At 42.1% G+C, this 26146-nt stretch overlaps 1 protein-coding gene across 4 annotated transcripts in view; it reads left to right on the forward strand.

The window, feature by feature from the left end:
- The window catches only part of GRID2 (glutamate ionotropic receptor delta type subunit 2), a 1015652-nt gene that overhangs the window by 874584 nt on the left and 114922 nt on the right, over positions 1-26146 (forward strand). For all 4 annotated transcript variants that reach the window (XM_074950595.1, XM_074950596.1, XM_074950598.1 and 1 more), the window contains one exon: positions 4774-4969. In XM_074950595.1, coding sequence (XP_074806696.1) covers positions 4774-4969 — 196 coding nt within the window. The remainder of the gene's footprint in view (positions 1-4773; positions 4970-26146) is intronic.

The following is a 26146-nucleotide window of genomic DNA, read 5'->3' on the forward strand; positions in this document are numbered from 1 at the left end:
TTAACCATCAAAATAGGGGCAGGTGAAACACAGTTTAGAATTTGCTGTGGGTAACAGAATTTAACAAACGTGCAGAACTTGAACTCAAACACCCCCTCCACCTCGCTGAATGGAGTAGCTATTGCTGTTGTGTAGGGTAGTGGGATGGGGCTGCAGAGAACAAAGGTCATCCGCCATTTTGAAAGGCAGGGCACTAGACTGCATGGAGCCGTAGGGTGCAGTTAAGCTCAGGTTCTGACTGCTTTTGTATTAGAGTTACGTAATGTTCAAATTAAATAATTTAGTTGTTTGTCCCTTAATAAGGAGATCAACACACTCCTCATCATCATACTTCTCCACTTCTGGCCCTACCTTATGCTACTGTTGCCAGCCTGTAAAAATGGAGTGAAACCAGAACTTTGTAGCTCACTCTTAATGCTGTTTCCACTCCCGATTATTCATATAGGGCTTTGGTTTACGTTTTTATACATAACAGAATTGCTTTTATAGTTATAAGATGTACAGGGAAACTGTTTTTTTCTCTTGCTACTTCTAAATGTGCTGTTCCATGGCAGCAATTCCACATATCTTTTATGCTAGCAGTTAGCAATACATGTCGGAAAATTGCTGTATTGGTTGTTATATTGGAAATTACGTGGCTACACAGAGTCCTGTAAACTACTGATTACAATTTTGCTAGGTGTTGTTGTTAGAAACTGGGGACTCAGTAAGTACTTCTCACTGTCCTATTCCAGTAATGTGTATGGCACGTAATTGAACAATTACGGGACATTATGATATATGACCTGTGACAGCGTTTGTTACATTTCTGAGTGCTGCCAGGAGATACAGAAACTTAGGAACAGCAGAAGCAGCAATCCAGAATTGGAGAATATAGTATCTTAAACGTTATGTAGTGCCTTTCATCAATTATGCCAAAGCTTTTGACGGATTATATACATTAAAACATCATTGAAGTGCATCTACCACTGGATGACAGTGGTAGGGAGAGAAAATTCTCATCTAGGACACCAGGCTAAAAGTCCCTCTTCTTAGGGAAAGTACTATGGGATTGTTAATGAAAACAAGACCTGATAACTGGATCAGACCCATGGTTCATCTAGCGCAATATGCGGTCTCTGACAATGGCCAGCATCAGATGCTTCAGAGGAAGGTGCTAGAAAACTTGCATTAGGCAAATGTGGGATAATGGGTCCCCCATTTTAGGTCTCCTCCTAATCCTTACATAACGAGTTTGTTTTAAACTCTGAAGCATGAGATTTAATAGCTCTTCCAAAATGTATGTAAACATTAAATATTGTAACTGGATATTCTTTTTATCCATATAAATATCCACTCCCTAGTTGAATCTTGTTAAGGGTTTTTTGTGTGTTTGGCCTCAGCAGCATTCTGCAACAAAGAGTTCCACATTCCACTGTTCTAGTGATGTATTGTGTGAAAAAGTATTTCCTGTCATGGGTTTTGAATTTTCCACCTTTTAATTTCATTAAATAGCTTCTTCTTTTCTTATGAGACAGGAAGAATGGAAGTCCCCGATCTACCTTTTCTAGACCATTCCATATTTTATATACTTTTATTATGTCCTCTCTTTATTCATTTCCTTTCACAAGTAAACAATCCCAATCTTTCTAATTTCTCTTCATATGAGAGCTTTTCTATGTTCCCAAGCATTTCCTTCTCTGGATCCTCACTAACTCTGCAATATTCTTTTTGAGATGGGGTGATTATCAGATGAAGCTGTACCATTGACTTATATAAAGCAATTACAATTATTATAATCTTCTATTATTTTTCCTTCCTAACTCCCTAATATCTTGTTTTCTTGTTTCCTTTTTTGATCACAGCTGCATATTGAATTGAGCTCTACTTTGAGCTATCCATAGAGATGCCCAAGTTCCTTTCCTGAGATGATACTGTTAATTTAGAACCCTCTAAGGTGTATGAATAGTTTAACATTTTCACTCCAATATGCATTACTTTTCATTTATGAACACCAAACTTCATTTACCATTGTGTTGTCCCTTCACCTACCTTGGTTAGATCCCTCTGAAGTTCTTCATGGTCCTCTCTGGACTTCACTTCTCTTGGAGACATGAGGCTTAGGTGCAATGTGGACATACCCATTGATTTACTTCTTGCTTTCCTGGTTCTGTTTTTGTTCAGCATCACACATGCCTTTTGAGATTATTATTGTTTTCTTAAGTAGCATCCCTGCCACTTCTAAGGATTTTATTTCCTTGATTTTTGTCTTCAGGGCCTTTTTGAATACCCTTCTCTTTTACGTATCTCAAATGTGCCGCTTGGAGGCTGTTGAATCCTAGAACAATAGAAGATTAGGGTTGGAAGAGACCTCAGGAGGTCATCTAGTCCAACCCATCTGCTCAAAGAAGGACCAACCCCAACTAAATCATCCCAGCCAGGGCTTGGTCAAGTAGGGCTTTAAAAACCTCTCAGGAAGGAGATTCTACCACTTCCTTAGGTAACCCATTCCAGTGCTTCACCACCCTCCTAGTGAAACAGTGTTTCCTAATATCCAACTTAGACCTCCTCCACTGCAGCTTGAGACCATTGCTCCCTGTTCGGTCATCTGCCACCACTGAGAATAGCCTCGCTCCATCCTCTTTGATTATCATAGGTTCATGTTTCCATTTTGAGTGGTTATAGGTGGATCTTTGCAGTTTGCCATTGTCTATTTCAGTGGTTCTCAAACGTATTTCATGGTGCCCCCTTCTTTGTGTCGTAGTAGTTTAGGCCTCACCACCACACAATACCGATAACAAAAATCAACATGCAACACTCACTAAATATTAAAAACAGCAAGGCATTGATTCAAACAGAGCCAATGTAATAAGAGCAAAACCAAAACTGCAAGTGTGATCAGTGCTTACAATTAAATGTGCACACTACATCCTTGAAAACGGATTAACGTACACATGGCGATGACTTTGTATAATGCTATGAAATCCATCAAAATGCACAGCACCATCTAGAGTCAAATGCACAGTGCCATCTGAGGACTGGATATGTCTGGAGGAATGAGCTTTGCAAGTTATTCATTGCTGTGGGTAAAATGTGCACAGTATGTTGTTGTTTGTTTTCACTAAAGCTGCTCATGCCCCCCCCCCCGGAATATATTCTATGCCCCTCCCCCAGGGCAGCCCACGTCTAGTTTAAGACTGCACACAGAGAGATCTTTTATTTGTCCTTAAATGTCATCCATTAGATTTGTGCAGTTACATAAAGGTAATTTGTGCCAGCAAAAGCCTTAATGGGTCGTCAGTGTTAGATATATTACAGCAGTCCCTCCGAACCTCTAATGAATGTCATTAAAGAAATCAAGGTATGGTTAAGTGGTACAATACGATGAATAAATAGAGGCAAAGAGGTCATGTCTAGAGCCTTGAAGGGATCATAACAAAATCATTTTAAGGCCAGGGCAGATAAAGACATATTGTGGACACCTTTAGAAACCCCTACATTAGTTTACATATAAATTAGCTTTTGTGTGTGTATATACTCATAGACAAACACACACAGAGTGGATAAGGCTAAAGATCTTATCAAACTGAGCAAATTTATTGTGAACTCAAAGAAGTGGCAGCTCATAAAAATAGAACAAAAGTCTCAGCTTCTGAAAATGGTGCTATGCAGCATTCCCAGTCTATTCTTAACCTGCTCTCTGTGCTCAGAGGTGCAAGTAGATTTTAATTCTTACCGATACAGTACCGAACCTCCCTTCCCCCCCACCCCCACCCCCCAAAAAATGTTCTGTCTCTCAAGCGGATATCCATGGAGAGAAATCTGTATCCACTGAACCGCAGGGCTCTCCTGGGAACTACAGCGGAGAAAGGAGCAGAACGTGGGGCCGCTGCTCCCAGGATGCATCTGTACTATCCCCAGCCCTTCCACACAGCTGCGTCTCCTGCTTGGGGTCTGTACAGCCCCACTGGAGGACAGGGCTGGGGGCCATACAACTGCATTGGAGGAGCGGCAGCCCCACGTTCTGCTCCTTTCATCGCTGTGGTTCCCAGGAGAGCCCTGCGGTTCAGCAGATACCGATTTCTCTCTGCAGATATCCACATCCACGGGAATAAATTTGTATCCGCGCAGGGCTCTACAAAATTCTTGAAAATGTGTCTTTCCAGTACGGCGTACCAGCAATAAATGTCTTAATGGTATGGTGTACCTGACTGGACCGGCTTACTTGCACCACTGTCCATACTGAGTGTATATCTTGATGCAGTACATACCAACAGAGACAGCTGCTTTCTGGTGTTTAACATGCCAGCTCCAAATAATGCCTGGGCCTGGTGCCTAGGGCTATGTACATTGAGCTCTTTTTCTGACCTTTCTGATTTCAGTCTGCGAGTCCCCAGCAATTTGTAAAATAGAGGTACATTGCTTCAGGCTATTACCAGGCTTTTATCTGATTTATTTTATATTTGTTGGAGTGGCTAAAAACACTCCCTTTTGCCCCGCAAAAGAAAGCGGCCATCTCTTGAGAGCACACTCTTGTTCCTTGCAATGTTCTCTTTTTTTCCTTCAATCTCATTTCCCCCCTTCACTTTGGCTTCACATTTTTCTTTCTGTCTTAAAGCATAAAAGCAGTTCTGTTTCTCCTAGTCTTACTATGTCTTTTAAGAAAATAAACAAACAAAACAGTGACTTGGCAGCTGTCTTCCTATGTGTTGCCCTTTGCTTGCCTGCAGCTCCCGTTCAGCTTGGAAATGTGGAATCATGTCCCCGTGTCTCTTTTCTTCACCACCAATTAAGGTCTCTCCAGGATCTCTCCAGACAGACGGATATTCCTTATGGCACTGTCTTGGACTCTGCAGTCTATGAGCATGTTCGAGTGAAGGGGATGAATCCTTTTGAGAGGGACAGCATGTATTCTCAAATGTGGCGGATGATTAACAGAAGTAACGGCTCAGAGAATAATGTGCTGGAGTCACCAACAGGCATTCAGAAGGTATGAGGCATGGTTTACTTTTTCCTTGACAATCGGAGATGCTCTGTTGCAGTGCTGGATTTTTTAAATTGTTTTTAACATTTGGAGCTGCATTTGCACATAGAACAATGATCTTACCTAATCAATTTATAGCTCATTGCTCCAGTGCAAAGGATTGGGTGCTCTCAGCTCAGTTCCCTGTGGGCAGTTTTCCATTACATTTTAAAATGCAAGTCCAAAAAATATTTGCTCTGAAAACGATTGAGGATTTAGAGATATGAAAGAAGAATACATTTGTCAGAATCCAAAATGAGGGTAGGATCACGGGACTTTAATAACAGAAGACATCGTAGTGTACTGTACAACGTGCTTACTGTAGGGTTGAATACAAAATACAGATTTGTTTTTAGACTTCTGACTCTGAAAACTTAATCTTTCAGTCATGGTTATGAATCCTATGTGTTATGCAGAAAGCAGGCAGAAAAGCATGACCTTGTTTAAAAAACTTCACAGCAATCTCTTAAACTTGATTTGCTATGGGAAAACAAAATTATGTAAAAACATTTTTGTCAAGTGAATTCTTAGAAGAATCAAGTAAGCAGGAGCGATGTTGTATTTAAGATCACCTATCCATTAAATATCACAGAATGAGACTGTGAATATTTTTCATCAGTGACTTCAATGGGAATTGCATCTGTGTGAAAGAGAACAGAACAGAATTCATCCCTGTGATAACATCTCCAAATTGAAAATTGATTCTGTAAAATAGGGCCCTGAGAAAACAGCATATTTTTTTATTTTAGCAGGGCCTTATTTTATAGGGTTCATTTAAATCTGAAGATGGGGAGAATTAATTATAATAGAAAATTGAACTGTTGCGTGTTTCCTCGTCGAAGGTTTAGTTATTCGATCTTTTTTAGGTCTATCAAAATCCAATCAAGCCATTTCAGAGCTGTTGCCTTTTGTTTCTACTGAAATTCACTTCTTAGGGTATCCCATACATCTATGGTGTTGTGACAATTGATGAGAGCACATAAACGAACAGGTCTTTTTAAAAAACAATGATGAAGACATTTCCTACTGGTGATCTCTTGATAATAAAAGAGCTACAAGATAAAAACAACTGTTTAGGAGTTTTGTAAGCAAGTGACTTCACCCACTGCCAATATAGTTTGGATCATATTTCCCAACTCCAAGATTTACCAGACATGAAATGTCATGGAAGAGGAGAAGGTGGGAAGGGCCGGGGAAATGCACTTATGAAATCCTTCTAGAATGTGTCATAAGCTGAAATATGTTTGATGTATACATTTCAAGTGCTGGAGAAAGGGACAGCTGAAGATTGATTGGCCAAGGGAAAAGGTATTTTTGAGAAAATATACTTTGTTCCAGTTTGCAAGGTGCTTGTAAAGCTGGGACGCTCCTTTTAAAAAAAAAATCCATCAGTCTGGCTTGCCTGCCAAAGTTATACCATGAGTTTCAGGACAATCAAAAACCAGAGCACATCAAACACAAGCGGGTGTTGACTAAAGCCCTTTAGCTGAAGAAAACAACCAGTGTATTACCCTAGCAGGTAATTACAGATTACAGTCTTTGATTTCTAATTCCTGAAGACATGGTATTTGCTGTTTTTAAATTGACAGAAACAGCACTGTCTGAGTTGTTTAATTTCCCATAGCTTTGCTTTTCAGGAATAAGCAATTGCAAGTGATGGTATCAAAGAGCTAAGCTTTAGCAAAGCAGCAATCAGCCAACCTCTCTCTCTCTCTCTCTCTTCCCAAATAGCTGCAAGACCATTCACAATGAACATCCATTGCTTCCATCCATTCCTGCACACGCATGCACGTGCTCGCTCACTCTCTACACACTCCACCCCATACACCTCACAGGAAGAAATGAGAGAGAGCCCCTTGCTGCTCAGACAGGTGACAAATAGAAGGCTCTTTAAAGATTGTATTTGGCCTGGCCAGGAAGAAATATCTCTCTATAAGGAATTGGAAGCTCTGCCTTTGCAAGATCTGTTTGAATCTTTCATCCTCCCTTGGATGATAAATATGGTGTTACATACCAACACTGTGTACAGAAGAAAATTAAGACCAAAAAAATGTAACTGATGAGGCAGATTTTAATCTCTGTAAAATAACTCTAAAATGAAAGCATGCAGGTATTTCAGAGGAAGGACTTCATGGGTCCATTTGGCCCATTTACATTGTTTTAATAAACTCATTCCCGACCTTGAAGAACAACTGGCCACCTCAGAGCTATTAACACAATAAGATTATAACCTCAAACAAACCAAACTAATTTTGGGTCTCATTTTGTGCTTCATTTTAATCACACCGTTAATTGGTGCTAAATCATGACTCGACAAGAAAAGAAATACATCAGCCAACGTAGACAGCTTGCCAAGCAAATGTTCTTAAACAACTACGTTTCCACTAGGCCACCTAGTGTCCATGAAGAGACTCAGATACTGTGACCGTAAGGATGTGTGGGGGGAGATTATAATGTGTGTGTTGCAAATGAATATGTCAAACAACCTTTGCTTTAACTACACTCCCCTGTAGCATCCTCTGAAAGGTAAATTAGATGTGCAGGCAGCCAATGCAAAGTGAAACTAGTTGAACAGCAGGACTACAGAGGCTATTTAAAAGGACACTCTCAAAACATTTTTCATACAGTTTAAAATCCTTTTAATTTTTCTTTCTTTTTCACTCTGTTAATTATTGTTCATTTATTTCATTTATTCTGAGAAAGCAATTTTTATTTTGAAAAATATAATACAGGAGAGACAAATTCAGTGCTGACTGACATCTCATGCCATCTCATTGACTTCAGTGGGATTGCATGGGTTGTACATCAGTGATTTCAGTGGAAATTGCACCTGTACCTCCCCATTCCTGGAGAAGGGGGAAAAATTGCAGAGAGGAGCGAGTCAGATTCCAGCTGATAGAAGCAGAAACATCCAAAGCATGGACCACTGGACATTGACAGTATGTCTGCACTGCAGTTAAACACCTGTGGCTGGCCTGTGTCAGCTGACTTGGACTTGCAGGGCTTGGGCTACAGGGCTGTTCAACTGTGGTATAGATGTTCTGGCTCACGCTGGAGCCCGGACTCTGGAACCCTTCCACCTTTTAGGGTTCCAGACCCTGGGCTCCAGTCTGAGCCCTAATATCTATACCGCAATTAAACAGCCCCTTAGCCTGAACCCCAGGAGCACAAGTCAGCTGACACGGGCCAACCATGGGTGTTTAGATGCAGTGTACACATATCCTGAGATAATGTTGTACTGTTTTGACTGGACTTTCTGTGCCCTGTGCTGATGGGCTATTTGTTCCAGCCCTCTCCCCTTCCCTCACAGTCTCTTCACCTGACTTCATGCCACATCTCCCCATTTTGCCCTCTTCTCCCTTGTCCTGTTCCCGTCACTTCTCTTCCCTTCCTTTGTCTTTCTATTTAGCTGATCCCCTCTTAAGTAACTCCCCCCCCAGCCCGAAAAAACCAGTGGAACTAACATGCTGTTTGCTGCCATCACATTGTTCACTCTGCTGCTGTGTTCTACCCCTTCCTCCACTCTGTGTTTGTCTTGTCTATTTAGATTGTAAACTCTTCTATTTTGTGGGTATGTCTACACTACGAAATTAGGTCGAATTTATAGAGTCGGTTTTGTAGAAAGCGTTTTTATGCAGTCGATTGTGTGTGTCCCCACACAAATGCTCTAAGTGCATGTAGTCGGCGGAGTGTGTCCACAGTACCGAGGCAACCGTCGACTTCCGGAGCGTTGCACTGTGGGTAGCTATCCCACAGTTCCCGCAGTCTCCACCGCCCATTTGAATTCTGGGTAGAAATCCCAGTTTTCTGATGGGGCTAAAACATTGTCGCGGGTGGTTCTGGGTACATATCGTCAGGCTCCCCCTTCCCTCCCTCCTTCCATGAAAGCAACAGCACACAATCGTTTTGCGCCTTTTTTCCTGGGTTACCTGTGCAGACGCCATACCACGGCAAGCATGGAGCCCGCTCAGCTAACCATCACCGTATGTCTCCTGGGTGCTGGCAGACACAGTACTGCATTGCTACAGAGCAGCGGTTAATTGCCTTTTGGCAGCAGATAGTGAAGTATGACTGGTAGCCGTCGTCGACGTAGTCCTGGGTGCTCTTTTAACCAACCTCGATGAGGTTAGGGGCGCCTGGGCAAACATGGGAGTGACTCAGCCAGGTCATTTCCCTTTTAAGTTTCATCTCATGATGATTCAGTCCTACTGGCAGTGCTCTGTCTTTTAATCAGCAGCCAGCAGAAGATGATGGCCAGCAGTCATACTGCACCGTCTTCTGCTGAGCACCCAGGAGATGACAATGGCTAGCGGTCGTACTGCACAGTCTGCTGCCAGCGAGATGTATAAAGATAGATGAAGTGGATCAAAACAAGAAATAGACCAGATTTGTTTTGTATTAATTTTCTCCACCATCCCTCCCTCCGTGAAATCAACGGCCTGCGAAACCCAGTTTTGTGTTCTATCCTTGAGGTTTTGAATTCTATCCTTGAGGGGGCCATTCTGTTTCTCGCAAAGCCACCCCCTTTGTTGATTTTAATTCCCTGTAAGCCAACCCTGTAAGCCAGTCGTCAGTCGCCCCTCCTTCCGTCAGGGCAACGGCATACAATCGTTCCGCGTCCTTTTTCTGTGCATACGCCATACCACGGCAAGCATGGAGCCTGCTCAGCTCACTTTGGCAATTAGGAGCACATTAAACACCACACACATTATCCAGCAGTATATGCAGCACCAGAACCTGGCAAAGCGAAACCGGGCAAGTAGGCAATGTCAGCACGGTGACGAGAGTGATAAGGACATGGACAGAGACTTCTCTCAAAGCACGGGCCCTGGCAGTGTGGGCATCATAGTGCTAATGGGGCAGGTTCATGCGTGGAACGCCGATTCTGGGCTCGGGAAACAAGCACAGACTGGTGGGACCGCATAGTGTTGCAGGTCTGGGACGATTCCCAGTGGCTGCGAAACTTTCGCATGCATAAGGGCACTTTCATGGAACTTTGTGACTTGCTTTCCCCTGCCCTGAGGCACAAGAATACCAAGATGAGAGCAGCCCTCACAGTTGAGAAGCGAGTGGCAATAGCCCTGTGGAAGCTTGCAACGCCAGACAGCTACCGGTCAGTCGGGAATCAATTTGGAGTGGGCAAATCTACTGTGGGGGCTGCTGTGATGCAAGTAGCCAGTGCAATCAAAGATCTGCTGATATCAAGGGTAGTGACCCTGGGAAATGTGCAGGTCATAGTGGATGGCTTTGCTGCAATGGGATTCCCTAACTGTGGTGGGGCCGTAGACGGAACCCATATCCCCATCTTGGCACCGGAGCACCAAGCTGGCGAGTACATAAATCACAAGGGGTACTTTTCAATAGTGCTGCAAGCTCTGGTGGATCACAAGGGACGTTTCACCAACATCAATGTGGGATGGCCGGGAAAGGTACATGACGCTCGCATCTTCAGGAACTCTGGTCTGTTTCAAAAGCTGCAGGAAGGGCCCTTATTCCCAGACTGTTGGGGATGTTGAAATGCCTATATGTATCCTTGGGGACCCAGCCTACCCCTTAATGCCATGGCTTATGAAGTCGTACACAGGCAGCCTGGACAGTAGTCAGGAGCTGTTCAACTACAGGCTGAGCAAGTGCAGAATGGTGGTAGAATGCTCATTTGGATGTTTAAAAGCATGCTGGCACAGTTTACTGACTCCGTTAGACCTCAGCGAAACCAATATTCCCACTGTTATTACTGCTTGCTGTGCGCTGCACAATATCTGTGAGAGTAAGTTTATGGTGGGGTGGGAGGTTGAGGCAAATCTCCTGGCTGCTGGTTACGCACAGCCAGACACCAGGGCTGTTACAAGAGCACAGGAGGGCATGGTGCGCATCAGAGAAGCTTTGAAAACCAGTTTCATGACTGGCCAGGCTATGGTGTGAAAGTTCTCTTTGTTCTCCTTGATGAAACCCCCCACCCCTTGGTTCACTCTACTTCCCTGTAAGCTAACCACCCTCCCCTCCTCCCTTCGATCACCACTTGCAGAGGCAATAAAGTCATTCTTGCTTCAAGATCCATGCATTCTTTATTAATTCATCACACAAATAGGGGGATAACTACCAAGGTAACCCAGGAGAGGTGGTGGAGAAGAGAAGCACCAGGAGGGGTGGTGGAGGAGGGAAGGACAAGGCCACACAGTACTTTAAAACTTATTGAATGTCAGCCTTCTGTTGCTTGGGCAATCCTCTGGGGTGGAATGGCTGGGTGGCCGGAGGCCCCCTCACCGCATTCTTGGGTATCTGGGTGAGGAGGCTATGGAACTAGGGGAGGAGGGCGGTTGGTTACACAGGTGCTGTAGTGGTGGTCTGTGCTCCTGCGGCCTTTCCTGCAGCTCAACCATATGCTGGAGCATATTAGTTTGATCCTCCAGCAGCCTCAGCATTGAATCCTGCCTCCTCTCATCACGCTGCCGCCACCTTTCAGCTTCAGCCTTCTCTTCAGCCTGCCACCTCTCCTACTGGTCATTTTGTGCTTTCCTGCACTCTGACATTGTCTGCCTCCAAGTATTCGTCTGTGCTCTGTCAGCGTGGGAGGACAGCATGAACTCAGAGAACATTTCTTCACGAGTGCGTTTTTTTCACCTTCTGATCTTCGCTAGCCTCTGGGAAGGAGAAGATCCTGTGATCCTTGAAACACATGCTGCTGGTGGAGAAAAAAAAAGGGACAGTGGTATTTAAAAAGACACATTTTATAGAAAAATGGGTACACTCTTTCACGGTAATCCTTGCTGTTAACATTACATACATAGCACATGTGCTTTCGTTCCAAGGTCGCATTTTGCCTCCCCCCAGCGCGTGGCTAGCCCCTCCCCCCTCCCCGTGGCTAACAGCGGGGAACATTTCTGTTCAGCCACAGGCAAACAGCCCAGCAGGAACGGGCACCTCTGCATGTCCCCTTAAGAAAAGCACCCTATTTCAACCAGGTGACCATGAATGATATCACTCTCCTGAGGATAACACAGAGAGATAAAGAACGGATGTTGTTTGAACGCCAGCAAACATACACTGCAATGCTTTGTTGTACAATGATTCCTGAGTAAATGCTACTGACCTGGAGTGGTAAAGTGTCCTACCATGGTGGATGGAATAAGGCTGCCCTCTCCAGAAACCTTCTGCAAAGGCTTTGGGAGTATATCCAGGAGAGCCACGAATGCCAGGGCAAATTAATCATTAAACATGCTTGCTTTTAAACCACGTGTAGTATTTTAAAAGGTACACTCACCAGAGGTCCCTTCTCCACCTGGCGGGTCCGGGAGGCAGCCTTGGGTGGGTTCGGGGCGTACTGGCTCCAGGTCCAGGGTGAGAAACAGTTCCTGGCTGTCAGGAAAACCGGTTTCTCTGCTTGCTTGCTGTGAGCTATCTACAACCTCATCATCATCATCATCATCTTCGTCCCCAAAACCTGCTTCCGTGTTGCCTCCATCTCCATTGAAGGAGTCAAACAACACGGCTGGGGTAGTGGTGGCTGAACCCCCTAAAATGGCATGCAGCTCATCATAGAAGCAGCATGTTTTGGGCTCTGACCTGGAGCGGCCATTTGCCTCTCTGGTTTTCTGGTAGGCTTGCCTCAGCTCCTTAAGTTTCACGCGGCACTGCTTCGGATCCCCGTTATGGCCTCTGTCCTTCATGCCCTGGGAGATTTTGACAAATGTTTTGGCATTTCGAAAACTGGAACGTAGTTCTGATAGCACGGATTCCTCTCCCCATACAGCGATCGGATCCCGTACCTCCCGTTCGGTCCATGCTGGAGCTCTTTTGCGATTCTGGGACTCCATCATGGTCACCTCTGCTGATGAGCTCTGCATGGTCACCTGCAGCTTGCCACGCTGGCCAAACAGGAAATTGAAATTCAAAAGTTTGTGGGCCTTTTCCTGTCTACCTGGCCAGTGCATCTGAGTTGAGAGTGCTGTCCAGAGCGGTCACAATGGAGCACTCTGGGATAGCTCCCAGAGGCCAATACCGTCTAATTGTGTCCACAGTTCCCCAAATTCGACCCGGCAAGGTTGATTTCAGTGCTAATTCCCTTGTCGGGGGTGGAGTAAGGAAATCGATTTTAAGTTGAAAAGTTTTGTTGTGTGGACGGGTGCAGGGTTAAATCAATTTAACGCTGCTAAATTCGACCTCAACTCCCAGTGCAGACCAGGGCTGTGTTTGTACAGTGCCTAGCACAATGAGGACCCAGGCATGGTTGGCCCTCAGGCACTACCATAGTAAATATGATTACTAATAATAATAATATGTGTTTGTGTGTGTGAGAACACAGTTTAAGCCCTATGACAGTATTTCTTTAGCTCTGCTTGGATCAGGAAAGATGTAACTTTGGTACAGCCTTGGTCAGCTGAAATAGAGGTAGGGGAGAAGGCTAAGATGTAAACACAATGCTTTTTGAAATTTCTGTTTTTTGGCATATCCTGGTCCCATTTTCCCCCAGAAATCAGGTTAAGATATATAGATAGATAGATATATCATTATGCATGCATTCATTCCTTCTACATCCACAGCACCTGACTGGTTCAGGTTGTGGTTCAGGTATGGTTAAAGGATAGCTGAGTAGATTGATCTTGAATAGATTAATAGAGTTTGATACCTCAGTATATGTGACTGCCAGAGAAGCATAAGCACATTAAATATTTTCTTGTCTCCCATCACATATTGTTTCCCTCTACTTCAGAAAATAAAACCATTGGAGACCTGAACTGAAGGTATGTGAGCAACCAGTTTTGTTTTTCTAGCTACTTTGTCATATAAGAAGGAAAGGAATTATCTGTATTTCTACATTTGCTTTGGATTATTCTGGAGAATATTGCCTTTTCTCTCTTTTTTTTTCTTTATTATTCCTAAATACTCTGTGTATTCCAAATTGAGTTTTCCTTTTTTGCATAGGTTATGAAATATGCATCTCATTCAGTCAAAATAATCTCCATTTTCATGGCAGTTATTTATTGGGAGCAGATTTACCAGGACCAACGGCATGCTTGCTTAAACATTCATTGAGGACTCCAAGAAAAATCATTTTAAGCTTAAATGTATCCCATTACATACCTCTTTATGTCTTCTTAAAAAGCACATTACCCTATTTAATCCTTTACAAGCACCACAGGCTTTCTTACCCTTGAACTTATTCCCCTTTAAAATACAATGAAGCATTTCCAGTGTGCTTTTGTCTGCTCTTTGATCCCTTGTGTATAATGGTGCCAAACACCCTCCCCACCTTGTTCCTCCATACATGATATCCTAGCCTACAGCATATGCATTTTCCTCAGCAGTGTGAAGTGGAAAATTCTTTTCCCAAGTTGCACTGGCAGAATCATAATGCATTTGATACCTCCATATATTTAAGTCAGTATACAAAATATTTAGCCTGTAGGAACCTTGTGAATTACTGTCAAGCGAAATAATGCTTCTGAACTGTGCAATACATGAAGCTTGTCTCAGCCTCTCAAGCACAGCGCATGAATATTCTCTCTTATCCACATTTAGATACACACAATGGCATAAAAAGTTTGTCCCTGAGTTTTTGCTTCTCTTTTTCTTGTGATGATTGCTCATGTTGAACAAACATTCCCTTTAGATTGTATCTACACTGTTAGAACCATGCTAACATCTCTTAGCTAGCCCAGTTCCTCTGACCACAGGGACCTCTGTATTTTTCTGAAAAAACTGTTATAAAAGTGTTAGAACACTATACTGTGAGCTTCCTAGGAGTAGTTGATAAAATGTCTAAGCTAAGATGATTCTCAGGAAAAATATGACTGTCCACAGTGCTCGGGGAACTGTGCCACAACCATGCTAGCAACAACTGGGCTTAATTATGGTTATTGCTAATGTCTTTTCAACAGTAGTATGGGCATGAAAAGCTTTGCTCCTGCTTGTGTCCAGAAACCCTCCTGAATCTAGTGACTGTCCGATTCCATTTCTGGTTGCAGGTGTGGTAGTCAAATTAAAAACCCTGGTAACACATATGGACCCATAAAATAATGCTGTGATCAGCTGGGGTATTAACTGTAGTCGAAGCTGGAAAATTAGAAGACAATGAAAGGGAAATTTAATCAAGGGAAGATAAAAGGTGGTGTGTGCTCAGCTGTCAGAGAGCTGGGTTTGAATGTGACTTCACCATTTCCACACTTTAAGCTAGCAGTACCAGGAGAGTGAATGTGTTGCAGCTTTGGAGATTGGTCACAGCCTTAGGAAGCAGAACACCCTTGCCATCTGCTTGCAGGGCAGCATTACAGACTTGCTGGAGGTTGTCAACCCTTTTGGCCACAGGGTCTGTACAACAGTTCAGTAGTTGGTGGTTGTGTGGGGTAAATGAAAGGAGTAAAAAGAAGATAATTACAGTGACTGAAAATATCCTTGACTGCTGATAACTACAGTGGCTGAAAATATCCTTGACTGTATTTTGATCCATTAGACATTCTGATTTTCTACCACTGCAAAGTGGGAGGAGCCATGAGGTGCTTAGGAATTAAGAGCCTACCCTTAGGAATTAAGAGCCTCCCCTTTTCCTCTATAATCAGGTCACACTGCTTAGATGAGGAGCCATAATATTCCCTCACAAGTGACAAAGTTCAGAAGTAACCTCAGGGGTTTGACAGGTTGGACCTTGCAGGTCAGGATGCAGTTTATATATTTTGCTATCCCCCACCCCCGTCCAGTCTATGACTTGTAGTTGACAAGTGCCTGGGGATGCAAGCATGCATGATCTTCTCTGTTTGAATTACTGTGGGTGGTTTGGTTTTGTTTCATTTGTGTCGTATAGTTTCCTTTTCTGCAAAGCAACTATCAAAATAGCATCTGAGCCAGTTTTACCAGTGAAACACTAATGGTAATGACAGGAGGAATGCCTGATCCACTCACTCTTCTCCCAGTAGCATATTTAATGTCTCGTAACTTGTCAGCATGTCACTTTATGGTGGTGGGGTTGTTTTTCGTGGCAAAATATATTCCTAATAGCCTCATCACATATCACAAATTGTGTTCAGTTTGAATGAGCCTAAAGAATAACCCGCTGGGAGAAAAGCTATTTTCTGTAATACTCAGGAACTTCTTTCCACAGTAAAGGCTTAGAGATAAGAATTCTTTTTAATAATGGTGTAGCAGTGCAATGATTTAGAATTCTGAATTGCAGGCCAACAAGCATTACAGATGCAGTGTGCTGATGCCTTCAGTGGTAGGAGGGTCTCAGGAACATCTCACAGGGATCAATCTGCTACCAGCACACAACAACCTACACACTACAGTGGACAGACCATAGACTAGAGCTATGGAAAACTTTCCAAACAAAACCTAAAGCCAGACAAACATCAGCTGGTTTCAAGTGTCATTATAAAATTCAACCCAAAGCTCACTAAAAAGATTGTCCTGATTCATGAAAGTTAGGTAAACATGGGCCAAGTTTTGAAACATCCTGGAGTTTTCAGTGATGCTTGGCCAATTTATGGCTTGAGTTGGGAGCCTTGGGAAACCTGATGGTTTGGCTTGAGTTTTTTTTGAGTGTTCGGCTTTAGTCAAACTTGAAACTCCAGTCGGATCCTGGATGATGTGAGACTAAACCAAAAGGAAGTTTGCGCACACAGACACACACTAACCCCACCCTTGATCCCACTTTACTCTCGAACTATCACACCATCTCCCTTCTCCCCTTCATCTTTAAGCTTATTGAACTACAAGCATTGTCTGGGTGAAACAGCGTTAACAGAAGAAATAGAGAGAAACTCACCCCAGAATGCCCCAGAGCCTGGTGGTTATGGCACTCCCCTAAAACGTTGGCTACTTGGGTTCAAGTGTCTGCTTCAAATCAGACAGGCTACGGATTTAAAAACCAGTCTCCCACAGTCCTGCCCTTTATATAAGCAAAACTTCTTAAGGCAAGGACTTCGAAGTTTCTGAAAAACTAAATAAGGTTAGTGTCTGTTTCAGTGGACCTGACAAGTGATTTATTACAGCAATTTGGGGCTACAACCCCCACAACCTGCCTCCCAGCTTAAAGTAAAGAGTGTATTTGTGGTCAGCAATGGAAATAGGTGTGAGTGTAAATATGCTGATATCAAACTAAAAAGAGATGTTATTGTTAGTGTTATTAATTATTGCATTAGCTCCCCAAACCTCCAATCATCATCAGGGCTCCATCTTACTAGACATACAAACACACAGGAAGATACTGTTCCTGCCCCAAAGATCGAATAATCTAATTTGTACACGCTTCTGTTGAGACAGAGCTACAATAATATGCCACAAGAGGCAGAGTTCTTAAAGTGTTTGGTAAGCAATGAATGCATTTATTATACATGAACATATTAGAAATAAAGCACGAAAGAAAAAAATCAGTTCTCCAGGGCACTGTTAAACCATTTTGTGAGTAAACTGTAGACTTGAATAAAGAGCACCAAAAAGATGTTTTCATTTGGGCTTAGCATATTGGAGGCAAAACAGGAGATCGGCTGTCTATTCGCTCATCAATAAAAAAGTAGCTGTTCTGTCCCTCCTGTTTAGGACAATGCCAGCTGCAGAGAGAGGGCAGAGACATTCCCTGGGTCATGTTGTGCTCAGAAATTCAATAACTGTAGTTTTGTATGGTGTCAGTTGCTGTGCTGACATTGCCTCTCGGATAACCTTGATGGTAAAGCTACCCGTTTCAACAGAAGCTTGTTATGTAGATAGAATAACAGCACAGCTCTAGAAATGCCCCCCCAAATAATGAATGCTACTTTTTCAAACCCGTAAATTTGCCTTATAAATTCTTCAGTGGCTATTAAAAATGTGTGTATGCTGTGCCTGCACTCCCACACACCCTCATGTACTGCAGAGTCTCACAAAAAATTACATTAAAACAATATTAAATCTTTGACAGAAAACAATAAAGTAGAGAAATTCAGAAGCAACGGTGAAATGTGCTTCATGCTTTGCGATGCTCGTACCACAGCGTACATGGACTTATGCATGAATATTTTGTATTAGGCTCCATATTTACTTGGGTTTTGAGGGGCACATATGTTGCCTCATATTCTGATACTACTTTTGGGGTGTCTTACAGCTCAGGTGTTCTTGCTGCTGTACTTTATTAATCCTTATCATCTTCAGGGAGCCAGTGTATCACTTCATCCTACCAACTGATCATCCACTTTTCATCCAGTGAGTTTTGAAATGAACACAGTATTACAAATCCCATAATCCTCTTGGCCTAAAAGGTTGCTCATCCATAAACTACAGTTATTCAAGCTACAAATGACCAAGCAGTTGAATGACCAGGGATAAGATGGAGGGACACACTAACCTCCCCTATGGATGACAAGCACCAGTTAGGTAGGGACTTGGAGGATGGCTAGAATGACCCCTTCATGAAAGTACTGTATATATTTTTCACCAGGCCCTGTCCTTATGTGCATTTTCAGATAGAAACAGGGGAGGGGGGATTTGCATTTGACCTGTGCTTTGATCCTGCTTGTCTTTTTGCCACCTTCAATATAAAAAGAATTCACTACGTGCTCCATTTTCTTTGACGATTTGGGAGACTTACTGCATGCTTCATCCCTCAGTTTAAGCAGAGCTGTCAAAAGTTTCCACTTCAGGCTTGAGGGAGTTTGTACAGTACTGGGGGGAGGCTTAGCATTTTGTCTTCTGTTTTGATTCCTCCCTCGAGCACTTCCCACTTTTTCTCATTCTCACCTTCTAATCTGCTGGCAGCATAGAGAAACCTCCATGACTTATACACTCTTCCCCTACTGTCCCTCCAGTGATCAGGTCTCCTTGCTACGCCAGACAGGCATAGCCAGACTGAGGATCTGAGCAGATGGGAATTTGTATGTATCTACTTCATCATCTTTCCGTTCCTCCTTACCTTCTTTTGGTTGTACACGTGCACGCTCTCTCTCTCTCTCTCTCTCTCTCTCTTTATTCCAGTTCCACTGTCACCTTTTATTTCTTCTCTCTACCCAGCACATGCATCCTCCATTGTCTTCTTGCTCCTCTCTCATTTTTTTACCTCACCTCTCCAATATTTGCATGTGCTGTGGATAAATCTGTGTGTCTGCTCGGTGAAATTGTGTGAATTTCACTTTGCAGCTTCACCAAAATTGTGACTTTCACTTTGAACGCTGTTGCACAGGCACAGCACAATAGACTGGACTGGGAGCCAAGCATTCCCAGAACAGGGAATACTGGATATCTAATGTGTGATAAATGGATACAGATAGGGGAACATAATGTTGGACACTCCTGTTTCAGGCAGGAGATTTGGTAGCTATGTCTTAGTGTCCTTGCTTTATTGTTTCCAATTGTAATACAATACATTACTATATTGTAATGTATTAACAAATGCAAATGGTGGGATCTACAGGAAGCTCATTTTAAAAATGGAGATAGAGAACAGAAAAAAGAGTGGATTGAAATAGCAAGCAATAGGTGTATTGTCTAGTTTTGGAATGTAGCCTGAATTACGAGACTACAGGGACAGAATGCCAAGAGAAAAACCAGAGGTAGCAAAAAAAATCTTGCTTCATAAAAACATTGTATATTGTGCAGCTGCTATAACTATTATTCATAAAACTCCTTTGACATCTCTGCGTGATTTTCGGTAAATGCTTTGTTGGTCGGAGGTTAGTTCTGATGATTCACGTGGACAGAGTAGAGACCACCAAACACGTTATGTGTCTCCATGACATTCTGCCCTGAGCCAAATCTGTCATATTACAGGACAGGGTGCCTGCTGAGGCTGTCCAACCATTGTGTTTTCGATCTTCCGGGGGTCTTTTCATTACATCAAAATTGAAGATGATTCTTGCAGAAAAGTTGGAGCAGATGACCATACCACCTCAGAAGAGTGTTGGTGACCATTTGAGAGAGTAGGACTTGTTTAGTTAGAAAATGTATCTCTTCATTTGAATTTAATTTGTTCCATTTGACATTTTTGATCATTTGGAGATGTTTCATCTGAATAGTATATATAAATATAGCATATATTAAATACCTTGTTATTACCACAAACAATCAACAATTCCAGAAATCAGCAAATGCAGTATTACAAACCACATGACCAAATATAGTAATTATACACAGGTCTCCCTTGTAGCATATTTGCTTGTCTCTCACCAGCTTGTTCAAAACACTTCAGACAAGCAACCTCAGATCGTAGAAATAGAAACCAAAAGAAGAGAGCCCAGGGAAAACTTGCAGGTCTCACAGAACTGGGTTTTAGACAAGAATCCTCACTGCAGAGGACCTGGCCCCACAAAACAATAGTCACAGGCACAGAAATCAACAGAGGACACAGAAAATCTACACTGGAAACTAAAAACACACTGGGAGATTAGTTAAGCAAAATCAGCCTTTGTAGCCACCAACTTCAATAGGCAAGTTTCTTAGTATCAAAAACAGTGTAATAAATCAGATCACCATTTGAGCCATTCCAACCTGAAAGGATGGTGCTAAAAGAACATCCACAGAAGTAAGGCATAGCAAAATCTATCCCTTCTCCGAGGTACAGTTCAGGCAACTCTCCCTCTCACTACATTACTGCGTTTTCACTTACTGCAGTATAAATATTAAATGACAATAATAATAATTAATAATAATATGTGGGATCAAACTTGACTATTTCTGATGTTCTGACAATACCAAACACAGAACGTTATTCTTCTTGTGTTTCTGAACAAATCTAATCACAGTCGCCTCAGGAAATTTTACTACATGGGTTATTTAGAGAAAAATGGCTAAAATGGAGGAAATGTCTTGTTCATCTAACCCTAATCCAGCAGTCTGCTTAAACATGTACATAACTTTAAAATATGACAGGTTTCAGAGTAGCAGCCCTGTTAGTCTGTATTCGCAAAAAGAAAAGGAGTACTTGTGGCACCTTAGAGACTAACCAATTTATTTGAGCATAAGCTTTCGTGAGCTACAGCTCACTTCATCGGATGCATTCCGATGAAGTGAGCTGTAGCTCACGAAAGCTTTTGCTCAGATAAATTTGTTCAACTTTAAAATATGTGAGTAGTCCCAATATGACTGCTCGCATGTTGAAAGTTACATGTGTGCTTTAGTGCTTTGCTGGATTGGGCCCTAATTTTGTCTTTAATGATCATAGAGGGCAGATGCAATTCCACATACTCACATCTGTAGCGCACTGGGAGAACATCGTTTTAAAGAAAAACTTGTTCATTGTCAAATCATGTCTCTGCATGCATATTAGGAGGTCAGTTGCATAGTCAAGTTATTGGCTGATTCAGAGCCCACTGAAGTCAATGGGAGTCTTTCCATTGATGTCAAAGGGTATTAAACGACAGAGTTATTGCCTCTTTGACGTTCTCTTGTGCAACTTAAACAACTTTCAGTGTCACAACATCATGACGTTATTTCAGTGTTGCAAATTCAACATTCTCATACTTTACAACAACATGAAGCAGTCAGTGGTGGTTGAAGAGGGCAGCCACTTTCCTGTGGCCAGCCCCAAAGGACTCTGAACTCTTGGTGCCCGTTCCTATCACACAGGGAGAGGCATGTTTTGCGAACAGTTGCATTTTCAACTAATCAGCCTATTTCATAAAAAAAACAGTCAAAAAATTGTCAGCTAGCTCTCGTTGAGACACATTGGCAATGCAGTGGGATGAAAACTCACCCTGCCACCACCTGTGTTTTGTGCCTATGGTAGGTAAACAGGGGCCTTTCATTCTCAAGTGTCCCTCTTGCACTTTTCACCAACAGTGAATTCCTTTCAAAAATTTAAACAAAAATAGATGTGACTTCTCTGCAGTGTATATTAAGAAGTCTTCATTCCACAATTATTTTCTATGAAGATCTTGACCTGTACTGTTGATTCAAGAGGCTGATGAGACATCTTATGAGAGCTTTAGTTAGAGGGAGATGTAGACTGAATGAACTTTCTAACTATCAGGTTAGATATTCATAAGTAAGGCTACGTTTATGTCACAGAATCCATGACTTCCAGAGACCTCCATGACATTCTCTGCTTCAGCCCCACGGGCTGTGGGACTCCAGCTCGCAGCCAGTGGGGCCCTGGCAGGGTTTCAGTGACAGGCAATGCGGGGGGTCCTGCAAGGTTCCAGGGACTGGTGACAGACTCCTGAGGGGGCCCTCTTCAGAGTTTCAGGGATGGGTGACAGCCTCGCGCAGGGAGAGAGGGACGCCTCAGGCAATCAGCAGGGTGTCCTGTTTTCTCTTTGGGAAATATAGTCACCCTGCAGCTTCTAGCTGCCCTGGGCAGAGGGGGAACCCCACAGCTCCCAGCCACCATGGTGGCAGGGGAAATCATGCAGCCGCAGCAACAAAAGTCACGGACAGGTCATGGCTTCTGTGAATTTTTGTTTATTGCCCGTAACCTGTCTGTGACTTTTACTAAAAATAACCATGACAAAATCTTCGCCTTTTTCATAAGTAACAACATAACGTTCAGTAAGGTAGTTTTTAATACCGTTGGCTTGGTTTTTGTAACATAGAACCATAGAAATTTAGGACTGGAAAGGGACCTCGAGAGGTCATCTAGTCTAGCCCCCTTTGCTAAAGCAGGACCAGCATATCTATAACATGTATCAACTAAAAATAAAGCTAAAATTTTTCTTTTGAGTAAGCAGTTTTCCCTGGGGCTAAGGAATAAAGATAAGGTTCTTTTTTTTTCCTTTTTGGCATTTTATTCTCTTCAGTTAAATTGTCAGAAAGCCTTTTTTGTGTCCTTTTGTGTTAGAATTGGACAGCATAATTGTCTAGTATTGAAAATATGTCTTCAATAAATCAGTTTCTTTTTAGTAACCAAGAAATTATGGAGAGGGGGTGTTCCAGGAAGCGAAATGTTCCTGGAAGCACTTTAACCAGGCGGCAATCACATTTCATTATTCTATCAGTCTGCATAAGAAATCGGTCTAGATGAACTGCAAGGCTCTCAGTAGGATCGCAGTGGCGGAGAAGAGTTGTTTACCATTCAAAGTTCTACAGAGACGTGATTGATGTATGTGGCTGTTCTTTTCAGAATTGATATTTAAGCAAATAAACCAGGCCACATTTCTTAATGAATATAACACAGAGTGGGATATATATTGCAGGATTATATCAAGATGCATCCATAATAAAAACAATAAATAAGCAATGGTATTATGGAAATCTGTAATTATTGAGGGGTTCTGAACACAAATTGAAGAGTTTAGCTGTTTATCAGAGTATCCCCCAAGATGGAATTGTCTGTAATATATTTGTAACTCATATTTTTAAGGTGTGAGTAAAGAAATCTAGGACGCTCCCTCTATATGTGAATGTTCTTAACAATTATACAAACTCACAAGAAATGCCAGTACTCACTGCAAGGTGAAAGACAGAGCAGCAGGGGCACTTGAGCTGGATCCCCCTCATTATAAAATAAAGAGGGCAGCTGGCAGGGTGTTGTCTGTGAGAGTTGCGGGACTCTAGAACTTGCCTCCCCATTTGATCCAAAACAGCTGAATTTGGAGACCCTCCAGGCCCCCAGTTTTTCTGGAGATGTCTAGGAAGCATAACATCAGCCATGGAGATTTTTTTTAGCTGGCTAGCTTGGTTGACCGTTTCTTTTTCAATTATTATTTTAATACTTCTGGGTTCTGTTGGGGTCTGAATTGTGTTAGGATGCCAAAAGCCTTGCAGAGATGTCTTGTTATTCTTTTAAATAAAAATAAATTATATAAAGATTAAAAGTTATCCCAATGATGGGTGATTTAAAAATGCAAAGAGCAGGCAGATAGATACCATAGGACAGAGAGACACTCACAAATTTTAGTTCCTCACTCATGCCATTGGGTATTACGTATTCTGTGATACCAACAAAACTTTTATAAAGGTATTTTTATCCATCCTGTCAATTTATAGTTCAGATTTTCCAACGGCTAAATACCCGATTTTCAAATGTACTTAATTCCTGTGGCTCCCATTGACATCTTTGGGATTTGTGGGTTGCTCAGCACTTCTGAAAATCAGGGCATTCATATTTAGCTGTATAAATTTATATCTAGGAGCCTAGCTTTAGCATCTAAGTTTAGAAAATGTGGCCACAAATGGCACAGAGCAATGCTACTGTCATATAAGTTATTTTTCATAACCTAAGTATAGCTTTCATTTTTTTGAAACCTGGAGTCATAAGAGTTGCCATGGAGATCAGATATATAGCCTATGGACATACCTGCTATGACAGATATGGCATTTTCCTGCATATCCTTGGGAGATTTTATTGAATTAAGTTTAAGTATCTTTGGGGTCCATTGTATTAAATGAATGGTTTATGTATTATTGTGGGTTGGAATTGTATGTAACATCTCGTGGGGAGGAGATGTGACAGATGTGAGACCTGGGGGTTTAGCGATATTGAACAATGTCCCAGATTAGAACAGACTATTGGAACTCCGAGTATTAGGTCATTTTTCTGGGGAATATCTAGGGGAGGTGAATGCAATTTTCCCACTTCCGGTTATACAGAAATCCAGTCTTGTAAAGCTATGACCTGGGGAGTGGGCCATTGTCTGCTGATTACCTGTTACATGAGGCCAAGATCAAAGGCCCAAACTGTGTAAAGAAAAGACTGAAGTATTCATGGTGGTTCTGAATCAGAGACAGTTATTAACCAAGGGCTAAACCCAGTTTGGGTTTTGAAGGACCAACACTTAGCAGAGCCCTAGGCTGAAGTTGGTGTGACCTCTGTTAACATTTTTAGCATGCATTAGATTCTTTTATATTGTGTTTAATGTTTTCTTTGTAACATTTTCACTTTAAAAATAAATGTGCTTGTTTATCGGGAGCTGTGTGATAACTTGTAACTTCTGGCAATCACAACTGTTCATAGCCTGTGGAGAGAAAGTAAAGCTCAGACGCTGGATTGCTGGGAATATCACAGTACAGGCAGGGAACTAAGCAGTCTGGAAAAAATCCAATCAGGAAGAGTCTCTGCTTAAGAGAGGTAATGGCTGAGGATTTGCCTAGAGTGGGTGCCCTTAGTGGACCACAAGTTGGGAATACAGGTGGAATTGCCCTGCTAATAAAAATTTTTCTAGGAAAGATTGAATTATAAACATCGTCCTAAACATAGACCTTCCTGAAGGTCTGAGAATCTTCACCTAATGACATTTGTGGTCTTTGTGCATAATATAAAGAAAGCTTCGTGCTGAGAGCATGTAAATTTCTAAAAGAATAATTGTTCAAAAATGTAAATCAACAAAAGCTCCCTCAACGTTATGAATTGGTCTATGGGTCTATGTGACTCAGCCTGGGAAAAAGTCCATTTAAAAAGAGGTAGAAAATGTCTGAGTTTCCACTCTTTCTTAGAGATGTGAATGATAATTAATATACCTTCATGTTAGAGACTTCACTAATAATAATGTAAGTGGAAACTTATATATTGTAGACTCTTGCTAATTCATGTATTCTGAGAGACCCATTGCAAATGACTGAACTTTGTGAGTAAGTGAGCAAGCGTAATAAGAACAAGGATACTGTATAACCAACTGTAATTCATTTAGTATGACAGTTGTAGTTTAACTGTAATTATTTTTAATACTACCTCTTAGCATGCCAGTAAATAATTAAGTCTTGATATAAGAGACACTACTACAGTATTTGCTACTCAACCTTTGTTGAGGAGCGGGGAAAGGCTGGCAGTACTAAGTGTAAATTATAAAGTCTACATCTTAGCTAACTAGTTATCATGCCAAATACAGTCTAAATACTTCCAAACATTATCCAGTGTTGTGGTATTCAAGATGCTTAATTTATCTGGTTTAATGTATGTTTTGAAATAAACCTTTTAAATACGACAGGATTTGCCAGATTGAATCAAACTATTAGTCCAACTTCTCTGGCAGTAGTCAATCCCCAATACCCCAGAGAAAGACAGAAAATCCCAACAGATTTCCACCTTCCAAGTCATTGTTAGCTTTAGTGCAGGATTTTCAAAGGTGTCTAGGGCATTTTGGTGCTCAGATCCCACCCAAAATGTTTTGACTCATTGCACCTTTCTGACAGTCCCTATTCTAGTCAACTGGGCAATGCCCAACATTATGGGGTTGGGAGGAAATTGTTTCCTAAGTCATAAAGACAATCACCTTACATTCTAATGCTGGAGATTTCATTAGCATGGCCTGT

This window comes from Natator depressus, chromosome 4 (genome assembly GCF_965152275.1).
Source record: "Natator depressus isolate rNatDep1 chromosome 4, rNatDep2.hap1, whole genome shotgun sequence".
NCBI classification, from domain to species: Eukaryota; Metazoa; Chordata; order Testudines; family Cheloniidae; genus Natator; species Natator depressus.